Source organism: Geotrypetes seraphini, chromosome 3, assembly GCF_902459505.1.
Source record: "Geotrypetes seraphini chromosome 3, aGeoSer1.1, whole genome shotgun sequence".
NCBI classification, from domain to species: Eukaryota; Metazoa; Chordata; class Amphibia; order Gymnophiona; family Dermophiidae; genus Geotrypetes; species Geotrypetes seraphini.
Window position 1 is genome coordinate 203,005,570 of NC_047086.1, and position 27,605 is coordinate 203,033,174.

The 27,605-nt window shown below is 41.9% G+C and overlaps 1 protein-coding gene across 2 annotated transcripts in view; it reads right to left on the reverse strand.

Annotated features, from left to right (window-relative positions):
- Positions 1-27,605, reverse strand: part of TMPRSS12 (transmembrane serine protease 12) — a 176,212-nt gene that overhangs the window by 12,694 nt on the left and 135,913 nt on the right. The window contains exon 5 of one of the 2 annotated variants that reach the window (XM_033935876.1): positions 8,018-8,117. The exons of the other annotated variant lie outside the window; for it this stretch is intronic. Coding sequence (XP_033791767.1) covers positions 8,097-8,117 — 21 coding nt within the window. The 3' untranslated portion in view covers positions 8,018-8,096. Of the gene's footprint in view, positions 1-8,017; positions 8,118-27,605 lie in introns of those variants that run through there. 2 annotated transcript variants of the gene reach the window in all.

Consider the following 27,605-nt stretch of genomic DNA (forward strand, 5'->3'; position numbering starts at 1 on the left):
GGTCTGACCTAATTGGAGGTTGAAGGGTAGCACGACTCCGGGCAATGGTCAGGCCCTAGACATTGAAGGCACCAGCGGTGTGGATCAGTGAGGGAGATCGCACGCTGGCACTGCTACACTTCTTGAAGCCTGTGACATAGAAGGAAAGATAGCCGCCGCAAAGTCGAAGCCTGCAGGCTGAGGGCGTGCGACAGGCCCCGCCAGTCACTCGACAAAAAAAATTTAACTTTTTTTTTTAAACAATGACTGAAAGAAAAGCACAGTGACACGGTAATAAATAAAACAAAACACGAGCCGTGGTGAGAGAAGGCACGAAGCGAACTAAGTTCAGCACAGAGCGTCAAAGACGGACTTCTTGGCTCTGCGGAAAACTGAGGAGACACGCCCTGTGCTGCGCGGGAAGGCACTCGCACATGCGCGGTGCGGCAGATTCAAAACTTCGTGCTCCGTGCATGACCTCATCCACATGTGAAAATAGGTTGCCTGCTTGTCCTGGGATAATACACTGTTTGTGCACTAAGGGAAGTCTCCATCCCCCTGGCTCCTCCCCTCATTAGCCCTCATATGAGAAAGTCTCTGAGGCACCTGGAACCTACACTCCCTTTAGCCCAGGATCTCACTTTCCCTTTGTGTGCCCCACGCCTCAGGAAAGGCCACTGAAATTACTAGCAGGGTTTTTAGGATAGGTTCAAGAGATTAGGTTCAGGCACCCTCCTGGTTATGACAGTGCACAAACAAGAAAAATACCACAACACACTTTTAATATGTTTTGCAGTAGCCTGCTTTTCACACATTAGGACTTAATACCCTCTAGTAAAAGGGCTCCATAGTCACTAAAGTGTTATAAAATAGGCTTAAAATTGGCACCTACCTGGCTTTCAAACATAGGTGATCTTAGCAGGTATTTTCTGTGCGATATAAATAATAGCACTCTCTGAACAAGCAAATTCAACGAGTTCAGGAGTAAAATATAAACTTAACTAATAGCAATAGACAAGTTAAACTTTAATTGCAAGTTTACATTGGCTATGTTGTGCTATGTTCCATAGAGGAACACAAAAAATGCACAAAGGGCCTTCAAATTCCAGGTAATCAAGTTCGGTGTCTCCACCTGTGTGAGGGGTCGGAACGTCTTGTAATTCTGTATAAAAGATCAAAATACTCAATGAACAAAGGTTGTTTTTTTTGCCCAAACTGGTGAAAAAGAAACACACTCAGCCTAACAGTTAATATGGTGCCTCAAAAAGCTGAGCTGCACACATAGGTTCTGCTTTCCAATTCAGAGTTTGCACTTAAGACAGACAACAATCTGCAATTCCTGATTTAAATACTCTTATGGGTGAAAACACCGCTAGAATTGAATCTGACACCATCCATCCCTGCCAGAATTAAATCCATCCCCGAAAGTAATCTCTTCCATCCCTGCCCGTTCACATAAATTATGCTATTGAATTAGAGGTTCTGGTAGAGACCTAAGGTATTTACAAATAAGCAAAGACATTTTGAAATATTAATTGGGAAGAATACATATTTTACAAATGGGTCGCTGCCAGAGCCTCTAATGTAAATGTAAAATATAAATACTCCAGCTGATGAGGACTCTCAAGCTATGTCAGCTTAAGACTTTCTCTGAAGGTGGCCAAAAATCCCTTTTACCAGGCTTGGCAGGCAGCAGCAGTGTCACAAAGCCACAGATGCTGGCACCTTAGTGGCTCAAGAATGCAGCCAGTGACCGCTAAGCTTGTTAGAATGGAGTTTCAGCCACCTTTGGAGGAGGTCCAACACTGGAGAAATAAAAACAGAAATGCATTTCCTTTTCTGTTAAACACAATACAAATACATCTGGTATATACATTTCCCAAAGCTAACATATTTCAGTCATTAAATACCTTTTTAACCTTTGTTGTCTGGAGATTTATTTTTACATCACGTTGGTTCCAATTTCTCTTTTTCCTGCTTTCCACCTCTCTTCTGCAAATTCTTCTTCAAGTGATTTCTGTCCATTGGTTCCTCCTACCATGCATGGTCCAGCATTTCTCCTTCTCTCTTCCCTCACTCCCATTGTACAGAATCCTCACTTCTTCTGTCCTTGATTCATCTCCCTTTTTCCCTTCCCCACCCCTGCACAGAATTTCTCCCTCTCTACTGTTATGTGCAACAGGTCTCCCTCTCTCTGTCTATCATATCTCTCTCTTTCATTCCCTTCCTTGCTGCAAAGGGAGTGGGGAAAAAGAGAGCGGGATCCAGAGTGCATCTCTACTACCAGGTCCAACATTTCTTCCTCTCTCATCCTTTGGACCCTGTGCAGCATTTTTCATCCTTGCCCACCAGCCCCATGCCCACTATTTCTCCTTCTATCACCTTCTCCAGTACCATGCCGCATCTCTCCTTCCATTCGCTCTACCACTTTAGCCAACATTCCTCCAACTCCTTTCTATCTGTCCCACCCTTTTCTATCCATAACATCCAATATTTCCCCCTCCCTTGTCTCCACCACCTTGTCCAACAATTCTCCCTCTTTATTCGTTTCTCCATGTGCACCATCTTTCTTTCCCTCCTGCTCCATGCACCCTTGTCCAACCATCATCCTATTCTCTTCCCTTCCCCACTGGAAGCATCTCTATTTCCCTCTCTTCCCAACCCCCCCCCCCCTAAACACACACACCATGCAGCATTTGTTTCTCTTGCACACACCCCAGCTCATGCAGCATCTGCTTCCCCCCAACTCCCAGCCCATACAGTATCTGTTTCCCTCCTCTCTCCAGTCTGTGCAGCATCTCTTTCAGAGGGAAGCCTTTCAGGTCAGCGGCTGGCTGCGTATATGAGAAACCACTGCAAGTGGCTTGTTGAAGGCAGGAGAGTAGTGCTCAGAAGGAGAACTACAGGCATGTAGGCAGGCTCCTACGGGAGCCCCAGAGGTACTTCTTCCATCCCTGCAGGATCCCTGTGAGTCTGTAGGGGAACCCCATGGACTCTGTGGGATTCCGCACAGCCTTGTTCCCCTGCATCCCCATAGTCCGTTGTATTTCTGAAACCACTGTGACCGATGCCACTGATGCTACAGTCAATGGACCAGACTTCTCCACATGAAAAATCTTTATATACTGCTCCTCACAACTTCTAATATTACTTTTTTGCCATCTGTGAGGAGTATGGTCAGGTTCCAGATATGACAGGCACCAGTTATCGGTGTTTATTAAGGACATGGTCCTGCCACCCAGGCAGCACTTAAATCACTGGGAGTTTGTAAGATACGTCAGAAAAAACTGTTGAAATGAAGTGAAATATCTCAATTTTGGAAAAAAGATGCCCAACCGGGATGCATGAGGCTTAAGAGTGCCCAGTGAGTTGTGGAAAATAAAGAAAACTTGAAAGAGTAGAAAAGAACTGGGAAATTAAGGGAAGGATGGGAAACCTGGCCCTCTGTGTGACAGAACAGAGGGAATCAAAAGTACGTGAATCCCACGTAAGAACATAAGAATTGCTGCTGCTGGGTCAGACCAGTGGTTCATCATGCCCAGCAGTCCGCTCATGCAGAGACCCTTAGGTCAAAGACCCTGATTGAGTCTAGCCTTACCTGCGTACGTTCCGGTTCAGCAGGAACTTGTCTAACCTTGTCTTGAATCCCTGGAGGGTGCTTTCCCCTATAACAGCCTCCAGGAGAGCATTCCAGATTTCTACCACGATTGGCGGCTGCTGACATGGGCGCCGGTTATAGAATCTGGGGGTTCCTTTCTAAAAAAATGTCTAAGCTACTTTGTTGGCCTAAAGATTATATATTGAGCTATTTTGCATGTAAGAGATACTTTTTAACAAAGCAGGCAAAACCTTGCTTGTCTCTGTTAGTGTAAAAGTTGTGGTCTGATGATAATTATAATCAACTCAACTGAGAGGCCATATTATAATACCAAGATTGAGGGAAACCTTACTTCTCTTTTGGCACCATTAGTTTCTTAAGAAGTTTCATGACTTGTTGCCTATAGGAAGAAAGGAACCTAGTGCAGAGTATGTAACTTTTTCAGGTTTTTTTTCCTAAGTGTAATAGATAGTATTTGCAATATATGAGGGGCCACCGTGAGAATGGGCTACTGGGCTTGATGGACCATTGGTCTGACCCAGTAAAGCTATTCTTATGTTCTTATGGCATTCAATAATTTATCTACCTCAGTAGGAAAAAAAAGTTTTCAAAAAATTGTTTTATTTTTCAATATAGTCTGCTGATAGCTCCATACACTTCATCCACTTTTCCTGCAATGACTTTAGCCCCTTTGAAAAGAATTATTCTCTTTGACCTTCAGACCAGTACATTAGAGCTTCCTTGACATCTTCATCACTTGAAAAAAGCTAAGGAGAGATTTCTTCAAAACTCGGAACAGGAAATAATCTGAGGGAGCCAGGTGAGGACAGTAGGGTGGATGGGTCAACAGCTGAAACACACATTCTTGGGTGGCAGCCTGTGATTGTTGTGACGTGCACTGGTGAATTGTCATGAAGAAACAGTACACCTGCTGGAAGTTTTCCTCATCTTTCTCCTTTATTGACTCCCACAAAGTAATCATTGTGTTGGCATAACTCTCCCCAGTTATGGTTGTCTTATGTGACATGAACTCTAGAAACAAAAGTCCTTCATCATCCCAGAAGACAGTTGACAAAACTATGTCTGCAGATTTTTCTGTCTTGAACTTTTTTGAGGTGGGGATGACTTGTGCTTCTACTGCACTGATTTCATTTTGGACTCAGGATCTCTGTGATATACTCAAGTCTCATCTCCAGTCACCAAATGATGAAAACAATTCACTTGGTCTTCACAGAGCATCTCCAAGTTCTCCTGACAGAACTGGAGCCTCAGGCCTTCTGACATGGCGTCAGCATTCTTGGAACCCTTCTTGCACTAACCTTGGACATGCCCAACTTTCATGAATTATTTTCCAAACTGTACCTGCTGAGATGCTCATTTCTTCAGCTATTTGGAAAACCTTAATTTGTCTTTCTGCCAAAATTAATCCTTGACTTTCTTGCACATTTCTATGGAAGTTGCTTCCACAGGTTGTCCAGTGTGAGGGTCATCTTCAATGGACTCTCTACCCTTCTTTTTTTTGATATTTGAAATATTTTATTAGAATTTTGAGACAGAAAAGTTATACAAGCAAAATGTGTGGATATCAACACACAAATAAACTCCAAAACAGGAGCCAAACAGAGTAATATCGCAAACATATGTCACACAAGAGCAAGAACAAATCACAATACAAAGTAATGGATATCCCCTCCAATTGAACTCCACACCCCCCACCCCTCCACAATAAACTGATACAACTCATATGGACAACCCCTGTTGTTCCTTCAGGAAGTCATCCCCACAGCACCAATCCCCCAGATTCCCCTGCGCCCCCAGTAAACTTAAAGCAAAGTATCTACCTTGTCCATAATTACAGTCCAAGTCCGAACAGATGAAGAATAATGTCCATGTCGCTTAGCTATCGAAAGCTTCATAGCATACATGTTGTGAAATTTTAGAGACCATTCCAGTATGGTGGGGGCCTCTGTCTGCTTCCAATGACTAGCAATGAGACATTTAGCAGCTGCCAGACCCCAACGGCGGAGTTTAGTTTGTCAAGAATATTCACACACATTGTGGAAGCCCAATAAACAGTCCCTTGGTACAGAGGGGAGCATAAGTTGTAACAATTGTGATAAACAGCCAACCACCCGTCTCCAAAAAACCTGCAAAGGAATACAGTCCCACCATACATGAAGAAAGGTTCCCAAAGCCACCCCACACCTCCATCACATCGTAGAAGTCACAGGATACATTTTATGCAACCGAGCCGGTGTATAATACCACCTAGTAAACACCTTATAAGCATTTTCCTGTATGAGAACACAGGATGAGGCCTTTCCCACTTCTATACAAAGTTGGGTCCATTCCCGGTCGAAAAAGGAACAGCCCAAATCCTGCTTCCATGCTGCTTTATAGCTAGGATGGAAGGTCACAGAACCCCTAAAATATTGGTAAAGAACTGAAATGGGCTTAGGCAAACTTCGAAGTTTGATTCATAAATTTTCTAATGGAGAAGCAGAGTTAATGGACCCCCCTGTCCATCCCTGAGAATGAATAAAATGTTGGCTCTGCGAGTACGCCAAAAAGTCTCCCTGGGGCAAGGCACAACTAGTCTGAAAGGCCTCAAAGAAGACCAATATCCCCTTATGTAGAACATCTCGAAATGTCTGAAGCCCAATACGTCCCCAGCGCAAAAAAACAGAGCTCTCCCTACCTGCAGGAAACAGAGGTTCATCACAGAGTGCCCCCAAAAGGGAAGGGACCAACCCAGTACCCCATCTCCTCCTCGTCTCACACCATAAACACAATAGATGCATCAGAAAAGGATTACTCAGACCTCCTAAAAGCGCCTTTTCCGATAAGGAAGACCAGAGCCAAAACCGCAAAATATGTGCTCCCACAATTTGTTGCTCCAGACTCTCTACCCTTCTTAAACTGCTTGCTCCAAAATTTTACTTTATAGGATGATAGGGCAGACTCACCCATAAACTGCAGTCATGTGTTCATGAATCTCCTTTGGCTTTTTCTCTTCTTTTGTGAGAAATGTTATGACTGAACAGTGTTCCAAGTCTAGCAGTTTCTTACTTGATTCGCACGAGGACTCTCCTGACATGCTGTCTCTTGGAATGTTAGACTTGCTCTGAGCTGCAATTGTGCATATGTAACCTTGAGACATGTCACAACATGCACAGACTTGTTTCAACATGCTTGCTACTTTCTTTCATACTCAGGTAGATAAATTATTGAATGCCCCATGTATATAACATGTTAATAATTTAGGAACAAGCTCAATGTAATTAGTGCCATCTTGTCCAGCAATGATTCTAGAAATAACAGTTCACTTATTAATTTGTTTTGAATTCCTGAATTATAGGATGGATATTATTAGGGCTGCATTTAGTTTAAAATTTTAATTGCGTGATTAAATGTATGTTTTTTATGTTTTTCTTTATGTAGCATCTTGCAACTCTGGGCAAGTCACTTAACCCTCCATCAAGGCTGTAAACATCCTTATCCTTTTCACAGCCTACTTCAGAAAAGCAAGCCTAATTATTATATAAAGAATTCAGCTCCCTGTGAATTCTTATGACTGAATATAGGGTTATTTCTCATCTATAATAGATGAGTTTCAATAAAGAGCAGGATTGATCAGGTAAATCAGTTGGCGACATCATCACACCACTGGGATTGAACAGTTCTCCCAGAAATCAGAGTAACAGTTTTGAGTATGTACTTATATGCTTATATGGCAGCTTACCCTTTAATGTACCACAAACTTCTTAAACAGCAGGGATTTAAACAGGGGAGTAGCTACAAAAGGGTGGGAGGCAATCAGGAGGGAAGGGGAGCACATTGTTTTTTGATACCCTAAGCCCTTGAAGACGTGGCCTGGGGCCTGATGCTCTCAGGCAGTATGAATAAACACAGTTTGCGAGGTTGATTGCAATCTACATTTTTCATATACTATGGGAGTCACTAACCTGAGACACTGCAGGTTAGTGATTCTTGCAATAAACTAAGATGTGGTAAAAGCCCAACTTTTACCACACCAATAGCTACCCCTTAGGGAATTTTTTCTATATTCTCTTGATCTCATCCTTTCTAGTTTCTGGTTATCATATGAATGGTACTGAGACTACGAGCTATGGATTATAGCTCCTGGAACCATGTAACCTACCCACAGTCTCTAAATTAGGCCAATATGTGTTACCCTTATTAGTGAACAAATGAGAAATATGAGCCCTAGTGTGAGAAGTAGGTGGGAGCTAAACTGTGGTGCTGGTATAGTTTGAGCTATCACCGACAGATTTTTGGTGAAATTCTTGAGGGTATATTGAAGGCTGGCTGTGTACATACCTTTTAAAGAAAAAGCAGTGTGCAGCTGTCAGCACCCAGCTGTTGCTAATAAGTGCTCCACCACAGTAATGTTTGTAACCATGTGAACTGTCAAAGACTTGAAGGCTAGTCTGCCATGGCCAAGCCCCAGGTAGAGCTTCATGACCACCTATAATTCGGGAGCCCATTGATATGTCCATTAGTGGTTGCACTCCGCAGACTATTAAAAAAAATAAATAAATGAAACAATTAAGTAAGCAGCTACCCAATTAGCACATTTTAATTACAAAACTTACAAAACTGTCTTGAGGTTCTGAAACTTATATCAATTGAAGCAGCCTTGAATGGGCATAGTACTGAAATTATGTGCGACTTGATCACAATAATGGGAACCTGAAGTACCTTGAAATGTACTTTTGATTTGAACAAATAGGGAATGCATGCAGCATGCGGCTCATGGAATTCCTTTCACTCTGTACGTGTTCATGTGTGTGCATGTGTTCAATAATCTGTGTGCACATGTGTGGGGGCTGAAGTGTTTTCCAGGTATATCAAACGCAGAAAGCCTGTGAATCTGTGGGACCGTTGGATCATCATGAAGCAAAAGAGGCACTTAGGGAGGATAAGGCCATAGCAGAGAGACTGAATGAATGTTTTGCTTCTGTCTTTACAGAAAATGATGCAAGAGATTTTCCTAAATTGGAAATGGTTTATGCAGAGGAACTGAAAGAAATCTCGGTGAACTTGGAAAATGTACTGAGCCAAATTGACAAGCTGAAGAGTGATAAATCACCTGGACCAGATGATCCCAGGGTACTGAAAAAACTCAAACATAAAATTGCTGCTGCTGTTAGTGATCTGTAACCTATCACTAAAAGCGCCGGTAGTACCTGAGGATTGAAAGGTGGCTAATGTTACACCAATCTTTGAAAAGGTTTCTAGGAGTGATCTGGGAAATTACAGACTGGTAAGCCTGACTTCAGTGCCAGGAAAAATAGCTGAAACCATTATAAAAAAATTAAAATAAAAAAACACCAGGGTGGATAAAAATATATATTTTTTAATTTAAAAAAGCAGATTTTTATTTTAAATCAGATTTCTTTGATTTAAATTGGATTTTTTTTTAAATATAGTGGTGTCAAAAGTCTGGAACCACTTTTGAAAGAATGCAAAATTCACCTTTCTGAATTTTTAATTTCTTTGTTGTTAATCAAATAAAGTGGAAAAACTATTCAAGTGTTCAAAAAATTAGCTGAAGCAATGATATAATGTAGAACACTGTGTGTGGCATATGATGCACATAAATATCCAAAGAGGAGGAAAAAGACCTCAAAGAACCCCAGGAGTCCAGTCAATGAGAAGATACCAATTTGGGGTTTGGAGTACTATCATAGGTCAAAACCTCCTTTTTTGAATAATAAATTTATATTAATTTGTAGTTTTTATATATAAATTTTAAATAAACAATTTATAATATATAATTTTTAATGATATTTTCTCCCATCATTCGTGATGGAACAGAAAGCTGGCAACCAAACATACAAGTTTAGTAACTTGTTTCATTCAGCATATATTATATATTAGTTTTTAAATTCTTATCAAAATGGCAGTCCTTATGTTTGCTCCCAACTATCAGCTGATTGGTTAGTCATCATGTCGGCTTTCTGTTCAAATACACATGCCATTTTGAAATCACCAAGAGAGCAAATTTAGGGCAACTGCGTTCAACAAGTAAGTTGTGTTCATTGCTTGTTCTAATTCTTAACATTTAAATTATGTTATATATTCTTCACGATACTGAGCTGTGATGCAGTATAATTTTTTCCTTTCATTTTTCAGATTACTGTGCAACCTTCTATCAGATGGTATTGGTTTTTTACCATTTTATAGCACTTCTCCTGGAAAAGCCTAATTGTGTGAAATGGTCTTGGCCTCCGATGGGATTTAAGATAAGTGCTTGTTTGAATTTGCTTTTTGCAGCACATTATTTCCATCTTTGTTTATAATCTTATCTTGTTTGGTTGCCAGCTCTCTGTTCCATCACAAATGATGGGAGAAAATATCATGAAAAATTTATTATTATAAATTATTTATTTAAAATTTATACATATAAACTACAAATTAATATAAATTTGAAAAAAAATTTCCTTACAAAATTTATTATTCAAAAAAGGAGGTTTGACCTATGATAGTACTCCAAACCCCAAATTGGTATCTTCTCATTGACTGGACTCCTGGGTTTTTTTGAGGTCTTTTTCCTCCTCTTTGGATATTTATGTGCATCATATGCCACAAACAGTGTTCTGCAAAATTTTTTTGTTGACCATATTATAAGGGTTTGGCTATTACAGTAGAATCATCTTTTTAAGATCACTTGTTTTTACAATTTTGTTGGTACTGGAACATAGCTACTACACTTCCCCCTCCGTATTCGTGGGGATTAGGGGCAGAACCAGCCCGCGAATATGGAAAACCCACAAATAATATTTGGGCTGGTTCTGCCCTTATCCCCCACTTCCCCCGGCTATTTTTTAGCCCTGAAAGCCAAGGTAATGGTGGAATAAAAATCACTAATGTAATGTAACATATATGTTCACAATGAAAAACAAATATATCATAAAACATTAATAAAGTCACGTGTATTAAATGAAATAAATGAAGAGTGTCAATACTGGGTAGGTTTGGTTTTATTTTGGTTATCCCTCATGTTCTTATTGTGTATCCTTAGTTGGTTTATTTAATGTACAACATTGATTCATTTTGTATCTGTATTCACTGATTGTAACTTTTCGCTGATTGTCCAGCCCTTCTTCGTTGTGAACCGCCTTGAACTTCTACGGCTTTGGCAGTATATAAGAAATATAATAATATATATGTTATTTTGGTATTCTATATACACCTGTTTTTACCATATTCTTTGAGAATTTACATATGTTTTAATTAAACCTTTATTATTTAAAATTCATTTAATTAATGCTCTTCATTTATTTCATTTAATACACATGACTTTATTAATTTTTTATGATATAAGTTCACAATGAAAAACAAATATGTTCCCATTTAAATTACCATATACTTGCATTCCCTTAATTGTACTGTAGATGATACCTCTCATCCCTCTGTATTCAGTATTTTCATGATTCCACTTTCATTGTATTTATATATGTTTGTAGACAGTACACTTCTCCCTCCGTATTCGTTGTGATAGGGGATTAACAGACCAGCGAATACTGAAAAACCGCAAATAACTTTTTCATATGTTTTCTATTAAGAACTATTGTGAATATGGTGAAACCGCGAATAACATGATGCGAGACCTGGACTGTTCCTGAAGGAGAGGTAAAACATGGTGAAGAAAGTGCTGGGAATCAGCGATTTTCTCTGTAAACGATTGGAATCAGCGATTTCTCTATGCAAGCTGATGTAATTTGGGGGAGGGGGAGCCAGCAAGCTAAAAACCGTGAATAATTGAAACGGTGATTGCTGAAACCGCAAATACAGAGGGAGAATTGTACTGTTTATGTTTATGAATATTCCATTTGCTGTTCTGTTCTATAGGCTTCTTTCAAACATGCCTAAAGAAGGCTATCTTAGCAGAAACACAGACTGTGTTCGGGTCCAGCATGTAAAAGAATTAAAGATTTGTTTGCTTGCTTTGTTTTATGTATATATATGTACCTTTGATTTACAATGTTTAAATAAACTGATTGTCCCTGTAGTTGTTTCCAAGTTTATTAGAAAAATTTGATTAAGTAGATAGATGAATAAGTAGATGAGTAAAAGAAAAGGGAGGAAGGGAGAAGAAAGACTAGAGAAGGGTCCACTCAAGGGAGAGAAGAGTGCAGGTAAAGTTTCAGTAGATTCCATCTGAGCTGGAAACAAGGAAACCTATTGGAGGACTTATTTATTTATTTACTTATTTTTTCTCTTTCTCTTTCTTTCTTTCTTTCTCACACTTATTTCTCTCTCTACCTTTATTTTACCTGGAACGTGCTTGTTTAAATAGTTAGGATACAGTTTGTTGTATTAGATATGCTATGAAGAAAATTTCTTGAGGAATGTACGAATCCATGTTCATGTTCTGTATTTCATTTTCTGTATTTGTTGATTCCATTCATTGGCATATCTTTTGTTTTCCACTATTATGGATTATTTTATTCCATACTTTGTAATTTTGTAAAAATTCAATAAATAAACATTGACTAAAAAAAAGAAAAATTTGATTAATCGCCTATCACATTTCCTAGGCGATGTGTCCCTTCCCCACTTCTTTTTTTTTGGCTAACCCTATACTGATGCATTTTGGCACTTGCAGAACTGAGCTCCATGGGTTAGAATCCAGGACTGGTCAAAAAGGCTTCTGAAAACTGGTAGCTCTGAAATGAATGCATACACTGCAGCCATTATGTAGCGCTAACAGTTGAAATTGGGAAACCCTCCACTGCAACTGCTGTGCACATACAATAAATACTCTTTCAATAGCCACAGAGTTGCACAAGGGCTTCAGACAGCAGTTGTCCGCTTCGCGCTTACCTTCCAGGCTGGACCCGAAGAGTGAGGGGACTGACGCTGCTGCAGGACTGCAGATTAGTAAGAGCAGGGCGCTGCACAAGGCACATATCCTCCGCCTCATCTTGTCCACGCGACTCCCAACGGCTACCCAAGTTCGAAGCAAGTCTCTCTCTCTCTCCCTGCGACCCTCGGGCTCCCACGCGCACACTCGAGAGACTGCGGGGGCGGAACTAACAACTCGCAGAGGAAGCGCTCCCACCCCCCAGCCGTGAAGCAGACCTGTTAAAACTCCCGACGGCCCTTTGTTTTCCGTCCGCACTACCTCCTCACTCGCTCCAGGGCAATAAGATCTCCCCGACCACGCGGGTCCTCTATGACGGATCCTAATGCTTTTCCCTCCCTCTGCTGAGTCTAAAAGTGGCACGGACCTCAGATTTTTCAGGATGTGCGGGTTTAGGTCCGCGTTTTACCCCTTTCCTCCAGTGTCCTTCCCACCCCACCCTCCTAGGTGGCGGCAGCTAACGGGCACAGGTAGCCCTCGCCAGGGCCTTTCCTCTGCCGCTTCTGTCAACTAGAAAAGTGTGGCCGATGCGGCAGAAGAAAGGCCCTGGCGGGGCCACCGCAGGCAGCCTGTCATCCCCATCTTGGCAGAGCCGAGGGGAGGGGAACTGGAGAAAGAGAGAGAAAAATGCCGGATCCACGAGGGAATAGGAGGAGGAATGGGCAGAAAGACCTGCACAGGGGGAGAGGCACACGGAAAGATGCTGGACCCGCAAGGGGGAGGGAGAGAAAGGAGGAATACTGATCAAAAAGAGGGGGGGGGGGAGAAAGGGGGCAGAGACTCTCCAGCTGCTCAGGGCAGGCTTTACACTACTGGGGCCCCCACCCACCTTTAAATGACTTCTTCAGACAAGACAGACCTTCACTAAAGGATCACAAATTAGATATACGGTAGAAATACCAATACTGAACTGGAAATCCCAAAAAGTTAAACTCAGGCAGGTACTGTACTTCATTTTGAATACAATCATCAGTGGGGGCTTCTATATTGCCTTTGCCAATATTCTTGCTCCTCATCTTCAGTTCTTCAATCATATGATTGAAGACTAAAGGCACATTCACAGAAGCTACCACAATAGTCCTTCTGAAACCTGGTAAGGACCCTCTATCTGCGTCCAGTTATAGACCATTATCATTAATAAATACCGTTGCAAAAATATTTGCTAAGTTGTTAGCCTCCAGAATACAAACTGTTCTACCATATCTCATCTCAACAGATCAAAACGGTTTCATGGTTGGTAGACTTCCCAGCGATAATTCCAGAGTATTAATTAATGTGATCTCACAAGCTTCCCTCTCCTCCACGCCTATGGTAGCTATGGCACTGGATGCGGAAAAAGCTTTTGACCGTATAGAATGGTCCTATTTATTCTCTGTCCTGCACTGGTTTAAATTTCCTCCTACTCTTATTATGATTAAAATTTTGTACACCAACCCTACTACAAAACTTTATGTCAATGGTTTATTTTCAGATCCTTTCCAACCGAAATGTGGTACTAGGACAAGGTTGTCCGCTATCCCCTCTACTCTTCAACTTGGCTCTAGAACCTCTCTTTATTAAATTCAGATCCAACCCCTTAATCATTGGAGCAAAATTTGACTCCTTAAAAATCAAACTGTCGGCATATGGCGACGATGTGCTACTCTATTCTAACCCTAGCTCCATACCACATATACTACAAGATATTGCTCGATTCTCTGAAATCTCTTGCTACAAACTTAATATCTCTAAAATTGAAGTACTACTACTGAATTGTCCCGAAGCTATACACATTATTAAATCATATGGACTTCAATGTTCAACTACTAAGATAAAATATTTAGGTATTCAAGTTGCAGCTACCATTTCAGATATGCAAAAATATAACTCTGATCTCCTTTTAGACCTTTCAAACTCACTTCTAAATGGACCCACTAAAATTATCATGGTGGGGTAGGATAGAGACGGTCTGTATGATGATTACCCCTGCTATCAATTATATTCTAGGAATGCTACCTTTCTATCTCTCCAACTACACTTATACCAAAATTGACTCTATTCTAACGAAATTTATTTGGAACAACAAAACCCCGAGAATTAGTCTCAAAAAACTGAAAAGGCCCAGAGCTGAAGGTGGTGTTAACTTTCCTTGCTTCAAAACTTATCATACTGCCTTTATAATGAGACAAGGTTCAAAATGGTTAGCCACGAGATCAGCTGAGATAGAAATTCCTACTTGGCTCCACATAGAACAAAAACTACTAGCTCATACCTCTTCTTTCCCTTTTTGCTCTCTTTCCCTTTTTGGATAGACCCCCGAAACCTTTGGCACACCTTCATATACAAGATACTTCAAAAGTAATCAAATATATTGATGGCAAATTGGAAACTCCCTGGTTATCTACTAGCTATATGCCCATCTGGAACTCTACCAAATTACTGATACAAGGTCAACCCATTCATTGGACTATATGGGAAAAAGCAGATTCTGGACTTTCAAACAACTTTTACATAACAAAGCCTGGATACCATTCACTACACTATCCACTCAATATCATCTCCCTATGACCCAATACTTCTCTTGGCTCCAACTGAAACACTGCATTACAGACTTCTGTACTTCCCATACACTTACTGATTCTACTCCCTCCATATTATATCTCAGTATGAAATTTAGCAAGAAACGGAGTGAAGCTTCCAACTGAAATAAGACTTTACAATTAAAATCATTAACCGGCATGCCTGGGGTTCAAGATATCTGGAGTAAAGAAACAGGAACACAATTAGACAAAGAACAATGGCATATCATTTGGTTACATACATTTAAACCCCTTAGATCCTCTGCTATAACGCAATCCTGCTATTTCTTATTACATAGGGCATTCTGGACACCATACAAGCTCTCTAAATTGTCCTCGGAAGGAAATAACAGATATTGGTCCTGTAAATTGGATGTTGGGACTCTTGACCATATGATATATTACTGTCCCATCATATCCAAATATTGGTCCCAAAATTTGGGACTTCATTTCCCAAATTTTACCAATTAAGGAAACTATATCTTTAGCGAAAATACTTTTTGGTGAGTTTGCTCTAAACTCTACTCTGTCTAAACATCATATTGCTCTCTTCCAATCTCTAATTATGATAACTATCAAAACCATATTAAATGATTGGAAACATCCTGACAAACTTTAATTTGTTGCATGGTGGAATCTAGTATGCATTATTTTACAATATGAAGGCATAACTGCCAAAAGGATGCATAGATTCCACAAATTTATGCATATATGGGACCCAATCATTAGTCACTGTAAATCACAACTGACTTCTCTCTTAGCTCAATTATTTCCCTCTGATCAGACTCACTCTTAATGGTATCGTTTGTACCTTTGCTTTGGATTAATGCCATGAAACTGTCCAATGATAGATCGATGTCGCCCTTGCTAGTTTTTCTCTATAATATACCACTGTGACATTCCTAATTCTTCCTGGCGATGCCAGTTTATATTGCCACACTATCATACTTATGGTGCATAAAGTGTTAATCATATTACCAAATGCTCATGTATCGTCTGACTCATATCTCCCGTGTCCCTCCTTTCCTCTAGGGTATACATATTCACGGCTTCCAGTCTTTCCTCATACTCTTCTGGCGCAAGCCTCCTATCATTTTAGTCGCCCTCCTCTGGACCGCTTCTTATGTCCTTCGCCAGATACGGTCTCCAAAATTGAACACAATACTCCAAGTGGGACCTCACCAATGACCTCTTCCTTCTAATGGCTACGCCTCTCTTTATACAGCCCAGCATCCTTCTGGCAGCAGCCACTGCCTTGTCACACTGTTTTTTTGCCTTTAGATCTTCAGACACTATCACCCCAAGGTCCCTCTCCACGTCCTATCATATCAGCTTCTCACCTCCCAGCATATATGGTTCCTTCCGATTATTAATCCCCATATGCATTACTCTGCATTTAGTTGCCAGGCATTAGAACATTCCTTTAACTTTTGCAGATCCTTTTTCATATTTTCCACTCCCTCTTCGGTGTCTACTCTGTTACAAATCTTGGTATCATCTGCAAAAAGGCACACTTTTCCTTCTAACCCTTCAGCAATGTCACTCACAAACATATTGAACAGGATCGGCTCCAGCACTGAACCCTGATGGACTCCACTACTCACCTTTCCTTCCTCCGAGCAACTTCCATTAACCACCACCCTCTGGTGTCTGTCCGACAGCCAGTTTCTAACCCAGTTCACCACTTTGGGTCCTAACTTCAGTCCTTCAAGTTTCTTCAACAGCCTCCTATGAGGAACCATATCAAAGGTTTTCTTGAAATCTAAGTAAATTACATCTAGCAAAAGATGTAATTTACTTAGATTGTCCTCGATTGTCCTCGATCCAGCTCTCTGGTCACCCAATCAAAAAAATTCAATCAGGTTCGTTTGGCACAATTTACCGTTTGTAAAGCCATGTTGCCTCGGATCCTGCAATCCATTAGATTCAAGGAAGTACACTATCCTTTTTTCAGCAACACTTCCATTATTTTTCCAACAACCGAAGTGAGGCTCACCAGCCTGTAGTTTCCCGCTTCATCCCTGTGACCACTTTTGTGAAATGGGACCACATCCGCTCTCCTCCAATCCCCGAGAATCACTCCCGTCTCAAGAGATTTGTTGAACAAGTCTTTAATAGGACCCGCCTGAACCTCTCTGAGCTCCCTCAGTATCCTAGGATGGATCCCGTCTGGTCCCATCGCTTTGTACACCTTCAGTTTGTCAAGTTGCTCATAAACACTCTCCTCCGTGAACGGCGCAGAATCTACTCCATTTTCTCGTGTAACTTTGCCAGACAATCTCGGTCCTTCTCCAGAATTTTCTTCTGTGAACACAGAACAGAAGTATTTGTTTAGCACATTTGCTTTATCCCAGGACAAGCAGGCAGCATATTCTCACACATGGGTGACGTCACCGACGTAGCCCCACCACGGACAGCCTCGAAAGCAGACTTTCATGAAGATCTTTATAAGAGCTTCCAAGTACTGCACCGCACATGCGCGCGTGCCTTTCCGTCTGAACTAGGGGGCGCATCTCCTGTGAGGATCCTCAGTTCAACGTTTTCCGCGGAGCCAAGAAGTCCTCTTTATCTTTGCTCTGCAGCAAACTTCGTTGCCTTCTTTCACCGCGGCTGTTTTTTGTTTTATTTTTGGTCGCTGTGCTTTTTCTTCTGTTCTTTATAACAAATTTAAAAAAACAAAACAAAACACACTTTATTTGTTTCGCTTTTTTCGTCCGGTCCACAGGCTTTGGGCCTAGGCCCACTCGCTTGTTTCGGTCAACACGGACTTTATTTTTTCTATGTCCCAGCCCCTTACCAGGTTTAAACGCTGTCGCCAGTGTAAAAAGACGATTTCCCTTACCGATCCTCATTCTTGGTGTTTGGGGCCTTCTCATTCCCCTGAAGAGTGTACATCTTGTTGGACTCTTCAGTCTAGGGCCTTTCGTCGTCGGTGCGACCAGTACCAGCAACTTTTTGGCGGCATGGAGCCAGCCCCTGACAAGGCCTCGACCTCGTCCTTGGGATTGGACTCGGCTTCCTCGGTCTTGAAGGCCTCGACCGTGACTTCGGCACCCGCCTTGGTCTCGAAGGCCTCGACCTCGGCTTCGGCTGGAGCTTCGGTCTTGAAGGCCTCGACCTCAACCATAACTTCTGATCCTACTAAGGCCTCGACTTTGGTCTTGAAGGTCTCGACGGCGCCTCCAATGAAATTGTCCTTGCTGGGTAAGTCTCCTGTCTCTTTTTCAGGTACCGTGCCTAAGAAGCCACCAGACTCTTCTTTGAGACCTCCTCTTAAGCGTGCCTCCAAGAGTAGGGAATACACATCTTCAAGGTCACCCTCTTTGGAGCGCACTGCGGCACCTACGAGACGGGATCCCCCTGTCTCAGTGCCTATGTTCGAGAACATATTGAAGACCATCTTAATCACACAGATTTCCTCGATAGTGGCTCAACTTCTTCCATCCTCGACCCTGCCTCCTAGGGACCAGCCTGAGCATCAATCTGATCCTCCAGTGGTGTTGCCTCGAGGCAGGTCTCATAAGCCGAAGCTAGTCTCTTCCAGTGACTCTTCAACAGAGCCTCCATCGAAGTCTCTCCTGTCTCGCCCGAAGCATTGCTCGAGGCACTCGAGGCATTTTTCTTCGAAGCTTTGTGCAGAGGCATCTGTGTCCCAGTCTCCTTCTATGGATACCGAGGCGTCTGTGTCTCGTTCTTCTACAGCAAAACACAAGTCTCGATCTCGAGAGGCCTCGACTCGGAGTTTCTCAAGATCAAGGACTCCTCCATCGAAGCCAACTGTACAAGCTTCTTCTCTTGCATCGACACATTCTGTGCCTCGAACTCCGGGGACGTCGCCTGTGTGGAGTCTGAAGCGCAAACATTCGATGACTCCACCTCAGGTAGAGAGTGCAGCTTCTTCTATTACCATGCGTCTCGAGTCTGAACCTTTGTCTCAATACTCTAGAGAGGCATCTCCTTCCTATTCTGTGGCTCCAAGGTCTTGTACTCCCTTCACCTGATGAGTCCTCCACCAAATCTACTTCTTTTGCTAAGTTTGTGTTTGATATGGGCCAGGCCCTCAAACTGGATCTTCATTCCAATTCTAAGTATACTTCAGAATACTTAGCCGACATGGAATTTTCTCATCCTCCCAAAGAGACTTTGAGATTGCCTATGACTTCAGTCCTTAAACAGACTTTCATGCGGAATATGGAAACTCCCTATTCTATTACAGCTATTCCTTCCAAGTTGGAATCCAGATACCGTACTGTCCCCTGTAAGGGATTTGAAAAATCTCAATTATCCCATCAGTCCCTGGTGGTGGAATCATCTTTGAAAAAGGCTCATCCTTCCAAGCTTTATGCTGCAGTACCACCAGGCAGGGAGGGTTGTACCATGGACAAGTTTGGCCGTTGTTTATACCAAAACTCTATGATGGCCCACAGGGTTCTTAATTATAATTACACTTTTTCTACTTATTTCAACCATTTTTTTAAATTGTTGCCTTCCTTTTATCCTGACATTTCCAAAGCACGTCTTCTGGAGTTCAAGCAAATCCTCAAGACTCTTTCTGAGTTGAGACTTTTCATGCTACAGGCTTCCTATGATGCTTTTGAATTATCATCTCTAGTATCTGCCTTTGCTGTAGCCATGCGTAGACTGGCTTGGCTACGTATTGTTGACATGGATCCCAATCTTCAAGATCGATTGGCCAACTTACCTTGTCAGGGTAATGAATTATTTGATGATTCCATTGAAACGGCTACTAAGCATCTCTCAGAACACGAGCACTCTTTTGCTTCTCTCATTTGACCAAAGCCCAAGACACCTCCAGCTTGGGCATACAAACAGACACAACGTCGTTACCCTCAGAAAACGACTCCTGCTTTTTCCAGGCCTCCATCTCATCATCCTCAGCAGCAGCAACGTCAACAGAAGTCTCAAACTCCTGCTGCCTCCAAGCTAGCTCAGTCTTTTTGACGTTCCCAGCTTGAGCATTCCAACCTCCCTGCATCGGAACTCTCTTCTGCCCATAGGAGGTTGTCTTTCCCATTTCTACCTTCAGTGGGAAATTATCACATCCGACCTCTGGGTTCTCACCATTCTGCGAGAGGGATACTCTCTTCATTTCCTTCAAGTACCTCCAGATCACCCTCCAAGAGAGTGTCCTTCCAATCGGTCACAACTTCCTCTTCTTCTTCAGGAAGCTCAGGCGCTTCTTCGCCTTCGAGCTGTCGAGGAGATTCCTCTTTCTCAGTGGAACTTGGGGTTCTACTCCCGTTATTTTCTGGTTCCAAAGAAGAAGGGGGATCTGCGACCCATTCTGGACCTCAGGGCTCTCAACAAATTCCTGGTCAAAGAGAAGGTTCGGATGCTCTCATTGCCTACTTTGTATTCCCTGATGAATCAGGGAGATTGGATGTGCTCGCTGGATCTCAAAGAGGCTTATACCCATATCCCCATTCACCCAGCCTCTCGCAAATATCTCAGATTCCAGGTGGGAGATCTACATCTACAATACAGAGTCCTTCCTTTCGGACTTGCCTCTTCCCCCAGAGTCTTCACAAAATGTCTGGTGGTGGTGGCTGCAGCTCTGCGCATTCAAGGCCTTCAAGTTTTTCCATACCTTGACGACTGGCTAATCAAAGCCCCTTCTCAACAAGGGGTTAACATAGGAGAGAATCATTGAAGCAGTGGCTCATAACTTAAAATAATCCCCTGATGCAGCCGACGGGCAAAACAGGGCCTGTCGGGATATCTCTATGTTAAATGAGATTGAACTGAAATTCTCTGAGTGTGGTAGATTGGTACCGCGCTAGACCCTAAACTGCAAACTGCAGTGATTTTGCACTATCGGAAGAAAAGATTGAGATAAGTGCTTATTTTTCACTAAGTTTTGAAAAAACATAGTATAAATATTACTTCAAAAAAAGTTTAAAAAGTAAAAAAGAAAATAATATAAACAGTGAATTTGGAGCGGTGCAATATGAGACCAAGGATGTATTTCTCTATGACAATATTATTATTGCCATAGATGGTTTCACAGGAATTTTCCTGAGAAACACTGAGGTCTCTTCCGTCTTTATAAACTGAAGAATTTATGGCACTTGGTTTCTGATATTTGAATTACATGAATATCATTTTGGTGTGGTTATAAGTCTTGAAGATATTCAGCTTGGATTGTGAAATTTGTTGTAAAAGAATTAAATTAAATGCATTAAAAAAAAAAAAAAAATGGGACAAGCACTGTCTCCAGCTCATTTTCTTGCAAATACTGTCAATATTCAGTACAATGGAACCTTAAGTGCTGAAGGAGTTAGCTATGACATGGGTATCCAGGAATCATTCATCTATAAAGCCAACTATAATAAACTTAAGAGCTAAGGGGGAACCATTTAAAAATATGTTTGCTGATGACGTTTTAAAGAAAGTCACACCATTGAAGTGCTGGGGGTCATATATTAAGCACTTGGATTTAGAGACTGTTGAAGTAATGATTTAACTTTTAACAGCAGAAACATGTCAACTACAGCTCATTGAAAATACTGCCATCAAACTTATCCATAAAGCAAGAAAGTATGATCATGTCACTCCTCTCCTTTGAGAAGCACATTGGCTACCAATCTCACATCACACTACATATAAAATTCTTTTGCTTGTTTTCAAAATAAAACTTACCCACTCCCCAGCATTTCTCAATAAACATATCATTCCTTACTCTTCATCCAGGGCCCTCAGATCCGCTGACCAGAACCTGCTAACTGTTCCTCCGATCAAAGATCTCTACTATACCAGAAATTACAATTTCTCTGCCACAGCTCCTTCACTCTAACATAAGAACATAAGAAGCGCCATCTCCGGATCAGACCTTCAGTCTATCAAGTCCGGTGATCCACACACGTGGAGGCCCAGCCAGGTGTACACCTGGCATAATTTTTAGTCAGCTAGCAAATTTCTGTGATACAATCGTAATGGCTGATAAATGTATGTTAAGTACGTATTGTAGAATGTAGTTAATAGCAGGGAAACATTCAGGCCACGTATACAAAAGTTGCTGACATAACATAAACTGTATGAAAAATCATAATATAACGGAGAAAAATAAACCTCAATTGTGGGAAGCTGGGACTACACAAGTGCCCAGCCCTCAACACATCATCACGGGTTTATAAAAAAATTCTGCATACATATAAATAAGTAGATAAATCACTCATTTCCATTCATACAGAGAAGAGGAGACATCAGAAGAGTATTGTGGCAGAAGGAGCAACAGTGGATCAATCGATTACAGACTTTGGAACCGTTGGGTCTAAATACAGTTTACGAATGGCAACCTTTTTTCTGAATTTGAGTATTATCATTTAACTCTTCATTGCTGATCATTTTGTGGTTGTTTTACATGCCGATGTTTAGCCTATCACGCATCACGTTTTGTGATGACGTTATGACGCCCAGTTCGTTTTGTTTTTTTATTCGAACCGGGCGCGTCTCACAGTCCCAGCACCATTTTGAGAGGAGCCGGCTTCATTACCATTGGATTGTAAGAAGCAAGGAGATATTTGAAGATGGCATATATCCCCTGAAGTAGCTTTTTTCAGGCGAAACAGAAAGTCTTTTCTGTCGGGATTAGGAGTTGAAAGCCTCTTTTGAAATTTCACACCTTCAGATGAGTGTATTTCTTCCTTAATTGTGATTTTGTGCTCCATGCCTCCAAAACTACTTACATAAGTGAAACTGAGCTGTAGCCCTCGCTTTTAATTTAGTTAAGTTTGGGATTCTGGTCACCAGTTTTTGACACGAATAATACATGGAATTTTGGGTTCATAGCTGTCATTATAAAAAAAGCTTTTGAAAAAAATGTGACTCTGTATGAATGGAAATGAGTGATTTATCTACTTATTTATATGTATGCGGAGTTTTTTTATAAACCTGTGATGATGTGTTGAGGGCTGGGCACTTGTGTAGTCCCAGCTTCCCACAATTGAGGTTTATTTTTCTCCGTTATATTATGATTTTTCATACAATTTATGTTATGTCAGCAACTTTTGTATACGTGGCCTGAATGTTTCCCTGCTATTAACTACATTCTACAATACGTACTTAACATATAATTTTTAGTCACCCATATCCCTCTATGCCTCTCATAAGGAGATGTGCATTGAGTTTGCTTTTAAATCCTAGGACAGTCGCTTCCACTATAACCTCCTCTGGGAGAGCATTCCAGGTGTCAATGCTATGTCATCTCACCTCTGCCAAAACTCTCTCAGTAAATTCAAAGCCAAACTTAAAACCTTTTTGTTCCAGGACGCATCCCAAACTATAAGATAACATTGCTTCTCCGACCGCAGCATTTTCTCCCTTCCTCTCAAGAGAACTGCTTCCAAGAAGTGATCTCCCCTTCCTTGATGTTCCTTCCCATCCCCCATCCCTCCTCTTTTTTTATTTTATGATGTAATTACTATTCTTCCTCACCTCTATCTCCTCTTGTATCACTTATGTCAATGTAGTCGTCTCAACCCCGCTCCCACCTCCCCTTTTTATTTTTTTAATTTTATACTTTATATTTTTAGCATTGTAAACCAACCAGATACATGTCGATGGTCGGTATATCAAAATATTAAAAAACTTGGACACTTCAGCTGGAATAAAAAGAATATTATATTATTTGGATCTGGTAAAGCAGGAAAGCTTTTCTTTTCCAGATTTTGAACAAACAAGAAGAAGATGAGTGTGCTACAGAAGACAGTATTTTAAGTGTTTCATGTGTGGACCTGGCTGATAATCTAAATTTTTTATATTTTGTTTAACCACATCAGTTAACATGGATGTTTAAGCCAGGGGTCCCCAAAGTCCCTCCTTGAGGGCCGAATCTAGTCGGGTTTTCAGGATTTCCCCAATGAATACGCATGAGATCTATGTGCATGCACTGCTTTCAATGCATATTCATTGGGGAAATCCTGAAAACCCAACTGGATTCGGCCCTCAAGGAGGGGCTTTGGGGACCCCTGGTTTAAGCAAATACAAGAATACATCTGCTATAATGTTATTGTTTTGGTTAAATACAACTATTTAAATTATTATTGATTATTTTTCTCCTTTCAATAAAGTACAGTAGAATTGTCCATATATAATGTTTAGCCTAATAAATTGGAGATAGTTCACCTCACAATAATTTCATAATCATTTATCTATGTATTTTCAATAGTATAACCAAATCAGTAATTTTTTTATATAACTGTAAACCTAATCTGAAAAGTTATTTTTCACGAAATGAAGTCTTCATCTGGTTGTAAATATTAAGATTGTGCTTTAACTTAGGCGCTTTGCTTATTACCAATTTATTTTGTGGTTTGTTTTAACCCTTACAACTCATGGACCCCTGAAGAAGGCGTGTTCTCTGAAACACGGACCGTGTTGGGTCCCAGAGTTTGTAAACCAAAGGGTGACAATAGTTACCGCATTTTATATTTGGTTTAATAAACACAGCCTGCATCTTGTACATACTGGCTGCAGTTTTTTGCTTGCTGTTCTTGAATTGCAGACACCGTTGGATTTCCTTGTTGTTTGACCTCCAAGCTAACTAGCATGGGATGGTGGGAGTGTTGGCAATTCAGGAGAATAAATTTGGTAAAACACTCTGGCCAAAGTGGCCATCCTGTCTGGAAAAAGAATCCAGACAATAATGAGAGGTGAATGTATGACCCGAGGATAAGGTGACCATACGTCCTGTTTTGAACGGGATTGTCCTGTTTTGAGATCCCCTGTCACGTTGTCCCCACACAGCTTCAGGACGCCAACATGTCCCATTTTCAGGGATAGCATCCCGAAGCTGTGCATGGGGACGACAGGACAGGCAATTGCTTCCTCTACCTCCCTGCCACGTAAAAAAAAGCCTCCCTCCAGTACCCAATTCAACCCAACCTCCCCCAGTCCTCCGCTGCTGCTTCTCTCCTTACCTCCCCCCCCCCCCCCACTGCTGCTGCTAATTGCCTCCCAGAAGCCTTCTTCCTGACATCAATTCTGATGTCGCAGAGGACGTTCCGGGCCAGCCAAGCAGCGATTGGCTGGCCTGGAACGTCCTCTCTGACGTCAGAATTGACGTCGGTAAGAAGGCTTCTGGGCAGCAATTAGCAGCAGCGGTGGTGAGGGGTTTGAATCAGCGCTGGAGGGAGGTAAGGAGAGAGGCTGGCAATCAGCAGGAGCAGTGGCGGCGGACCTGGAGGGGGGTTGAATCGGGTGCTGGAGGGAGGGAAGGAGGGAGACTTTTTTCTGCACGGCAGGGAGGGAAGGAGGTAGGCAGGCAGGCTGGCTTTGGAGGAGGGGATGGGACAAAGGCTTGAAGGCAGTGAGGGGGACATAGGAAGGAGGCACTGGGGGCACTAAGGACATGGGAATGAGGCACTGGAGACACTAAGGACACAGGAAGGGGCACTAAGGGCATAGGAAAGAGGCACTGGGGGCTCTAAGGACATAGGAAGGAAGGAGGGTGGGAATATAAAGGGGCATTGTTGGGCCCGAGTGTAGAAAAAAAGGATGCACAGTAAGAAGGAAGCGCAACCAGAGACTCATGAAATCACCAGACAGCAAAGGTAGGAAAAATTATTTTATTTTCAATTTAGTGATCAAAATGTGTCAGTTTTGAGAATTTATATCTGCAGTCTATATTTTGCACTATATTTGTCTATTTTTCTATAGTTACTGAGGTGACAATGCATATTTTAAAGTCATCTGCTTTGACATCTTTGAAAACCCCCCAAATATAAATAATAGTGTGCTTTGTGGGTTAAATTATGGTTACCATTAAGAATTAAGATATTATATGTACATGAAAAATGAATGGAAGAAATGGGGGGTGGGATTGGGGGTGGGGCTAGGGTGGGATTAGGGGCGGGACTGACAATAGATGTCCCGTTTTGATGAAAAAAAAATAAATGGTCACGTTAACCAAGGACCAAGTGGCAGCTTTGCAGACTTCCTCAATAGGAGTAGATCTAAGGAAAGCTACAGATGCCACCATGGCTCTAACTTAATGGGCTGTGACTTGACCCTCTAGATCAGGGGTAGGGAACTCAGGTCCTCGAGAGCCGTATTCCAGTCGGGTATTCAGTATTTCCCCAATGAATATGCATGAGATCTATTTGCATGCACTGCTTTCAATGCATATTCATTGGAGAAATCCTGAAAACCCGACTGGAATACGGCTCTCGAGGACCGGAGTTCCCTACCCCTGCTCTAGATGCAGTCCAGCCTGAACATAGCAGAAAGAGATGCAAGCAGTCAACCAGTTGGAAATAGTTTGCTTGGAAACTGGATGTCCCAAGTTGTTTGGATCGAAGGACACAAAAAGTTGAGGAGAAGATCTCTGTGGCTTAGACCAGTGGTTCCCAACCCTGTCCTGAAGGACCACCAGGCCAATCGGGTTTTCAGGCTAGCCCTAATGAATATGCATGAGAGAGATTTGCATATAATGGAAGTGAGAGGCATGCAAATCTGCTCCATGCATATTCATTAGGGCTAGCTTGAAAACCCGATTGGCCTGGTGGTCCTCCAGGACAGGGTTGGGAACCACTGGCTTACACCTTTGTAAGTAGAAAGTCAAAGCACACTTGCAGTCCAGAGTATGAAGAGCTGTTTCTCCAGGGTGAGAATGAGGCTTTGGAAGAAACACTGGAAGTACAATGGATTCATTGAGATGAAATTCTGAAACAACTTTTGGTAAGAATTTTGGAGGAATACGGAGGACCACCTTGTTATGATGGAATACTGTGAAAAGTGGGTCAGCAACTAAAGCTTGTAGTTCACTGACTGTGAGCAGACGTAAGAGCAATGAAAAAAACCACTTTCCAAGTGAGATATTTCAGATGAGCCGTAGACATTGGTTCAAACGGAGGCTTCATCAATTTAGCAAGAACCACATTGAGATCCCAAACCACTGGAGGTGGTTTGAGGGGTGACTTGACATTGAAAAGACCTTTCATAAATCTGGAAACTGCAGGATGAGCAGATAGTGATTTCCCCTCTAGTGGCTGATGAAAAGCCGCAATTGAACTGAGATGGATTCTAATGGATGTTGATTTGAGTCCTGATTGCCAGAACTGAAGACAAGGCCAGAACTGAAGACAAGGAGGTAGACTTAGGCTCCTTGGGATGAAGAGCGCACCAAGCAAAAAACCTAGTCAATTTCTGGTTGAAGCAGTGCCTAGTAGTAGGCTTCCTGGATTGATAGAGCTGTAGATTGGCAATTATGTTGAAATGTACCAAGCTATCAAGTGCAGAGACTACAGGTTGGGATGAAGTAGAAAACCCTGACTCAATGTAAGCTGGTAGAAGTAGTGGCTCCCTGCTGCTGAGTTGAAGTAGAAGGGAGAACCAAGGTTGTCTGGGCCATCGAGGAGCTATGAGAATCATGGTGGCATGTTCATGTTTGAGTTTGACAAGTATTTTGAGACTGAGAGGGAATGAAGGAAATGCATACAGGAATTTGTTCGTCCTTTCCAGGAGAAAAGCACTTGCCTCCAGGCGGTGAGGAGAGTAGATCCTGGAGCAAAACTGAGGTAGCTTGTTGTTGTGGGGAGACCCAAAGAGATCTATTTGA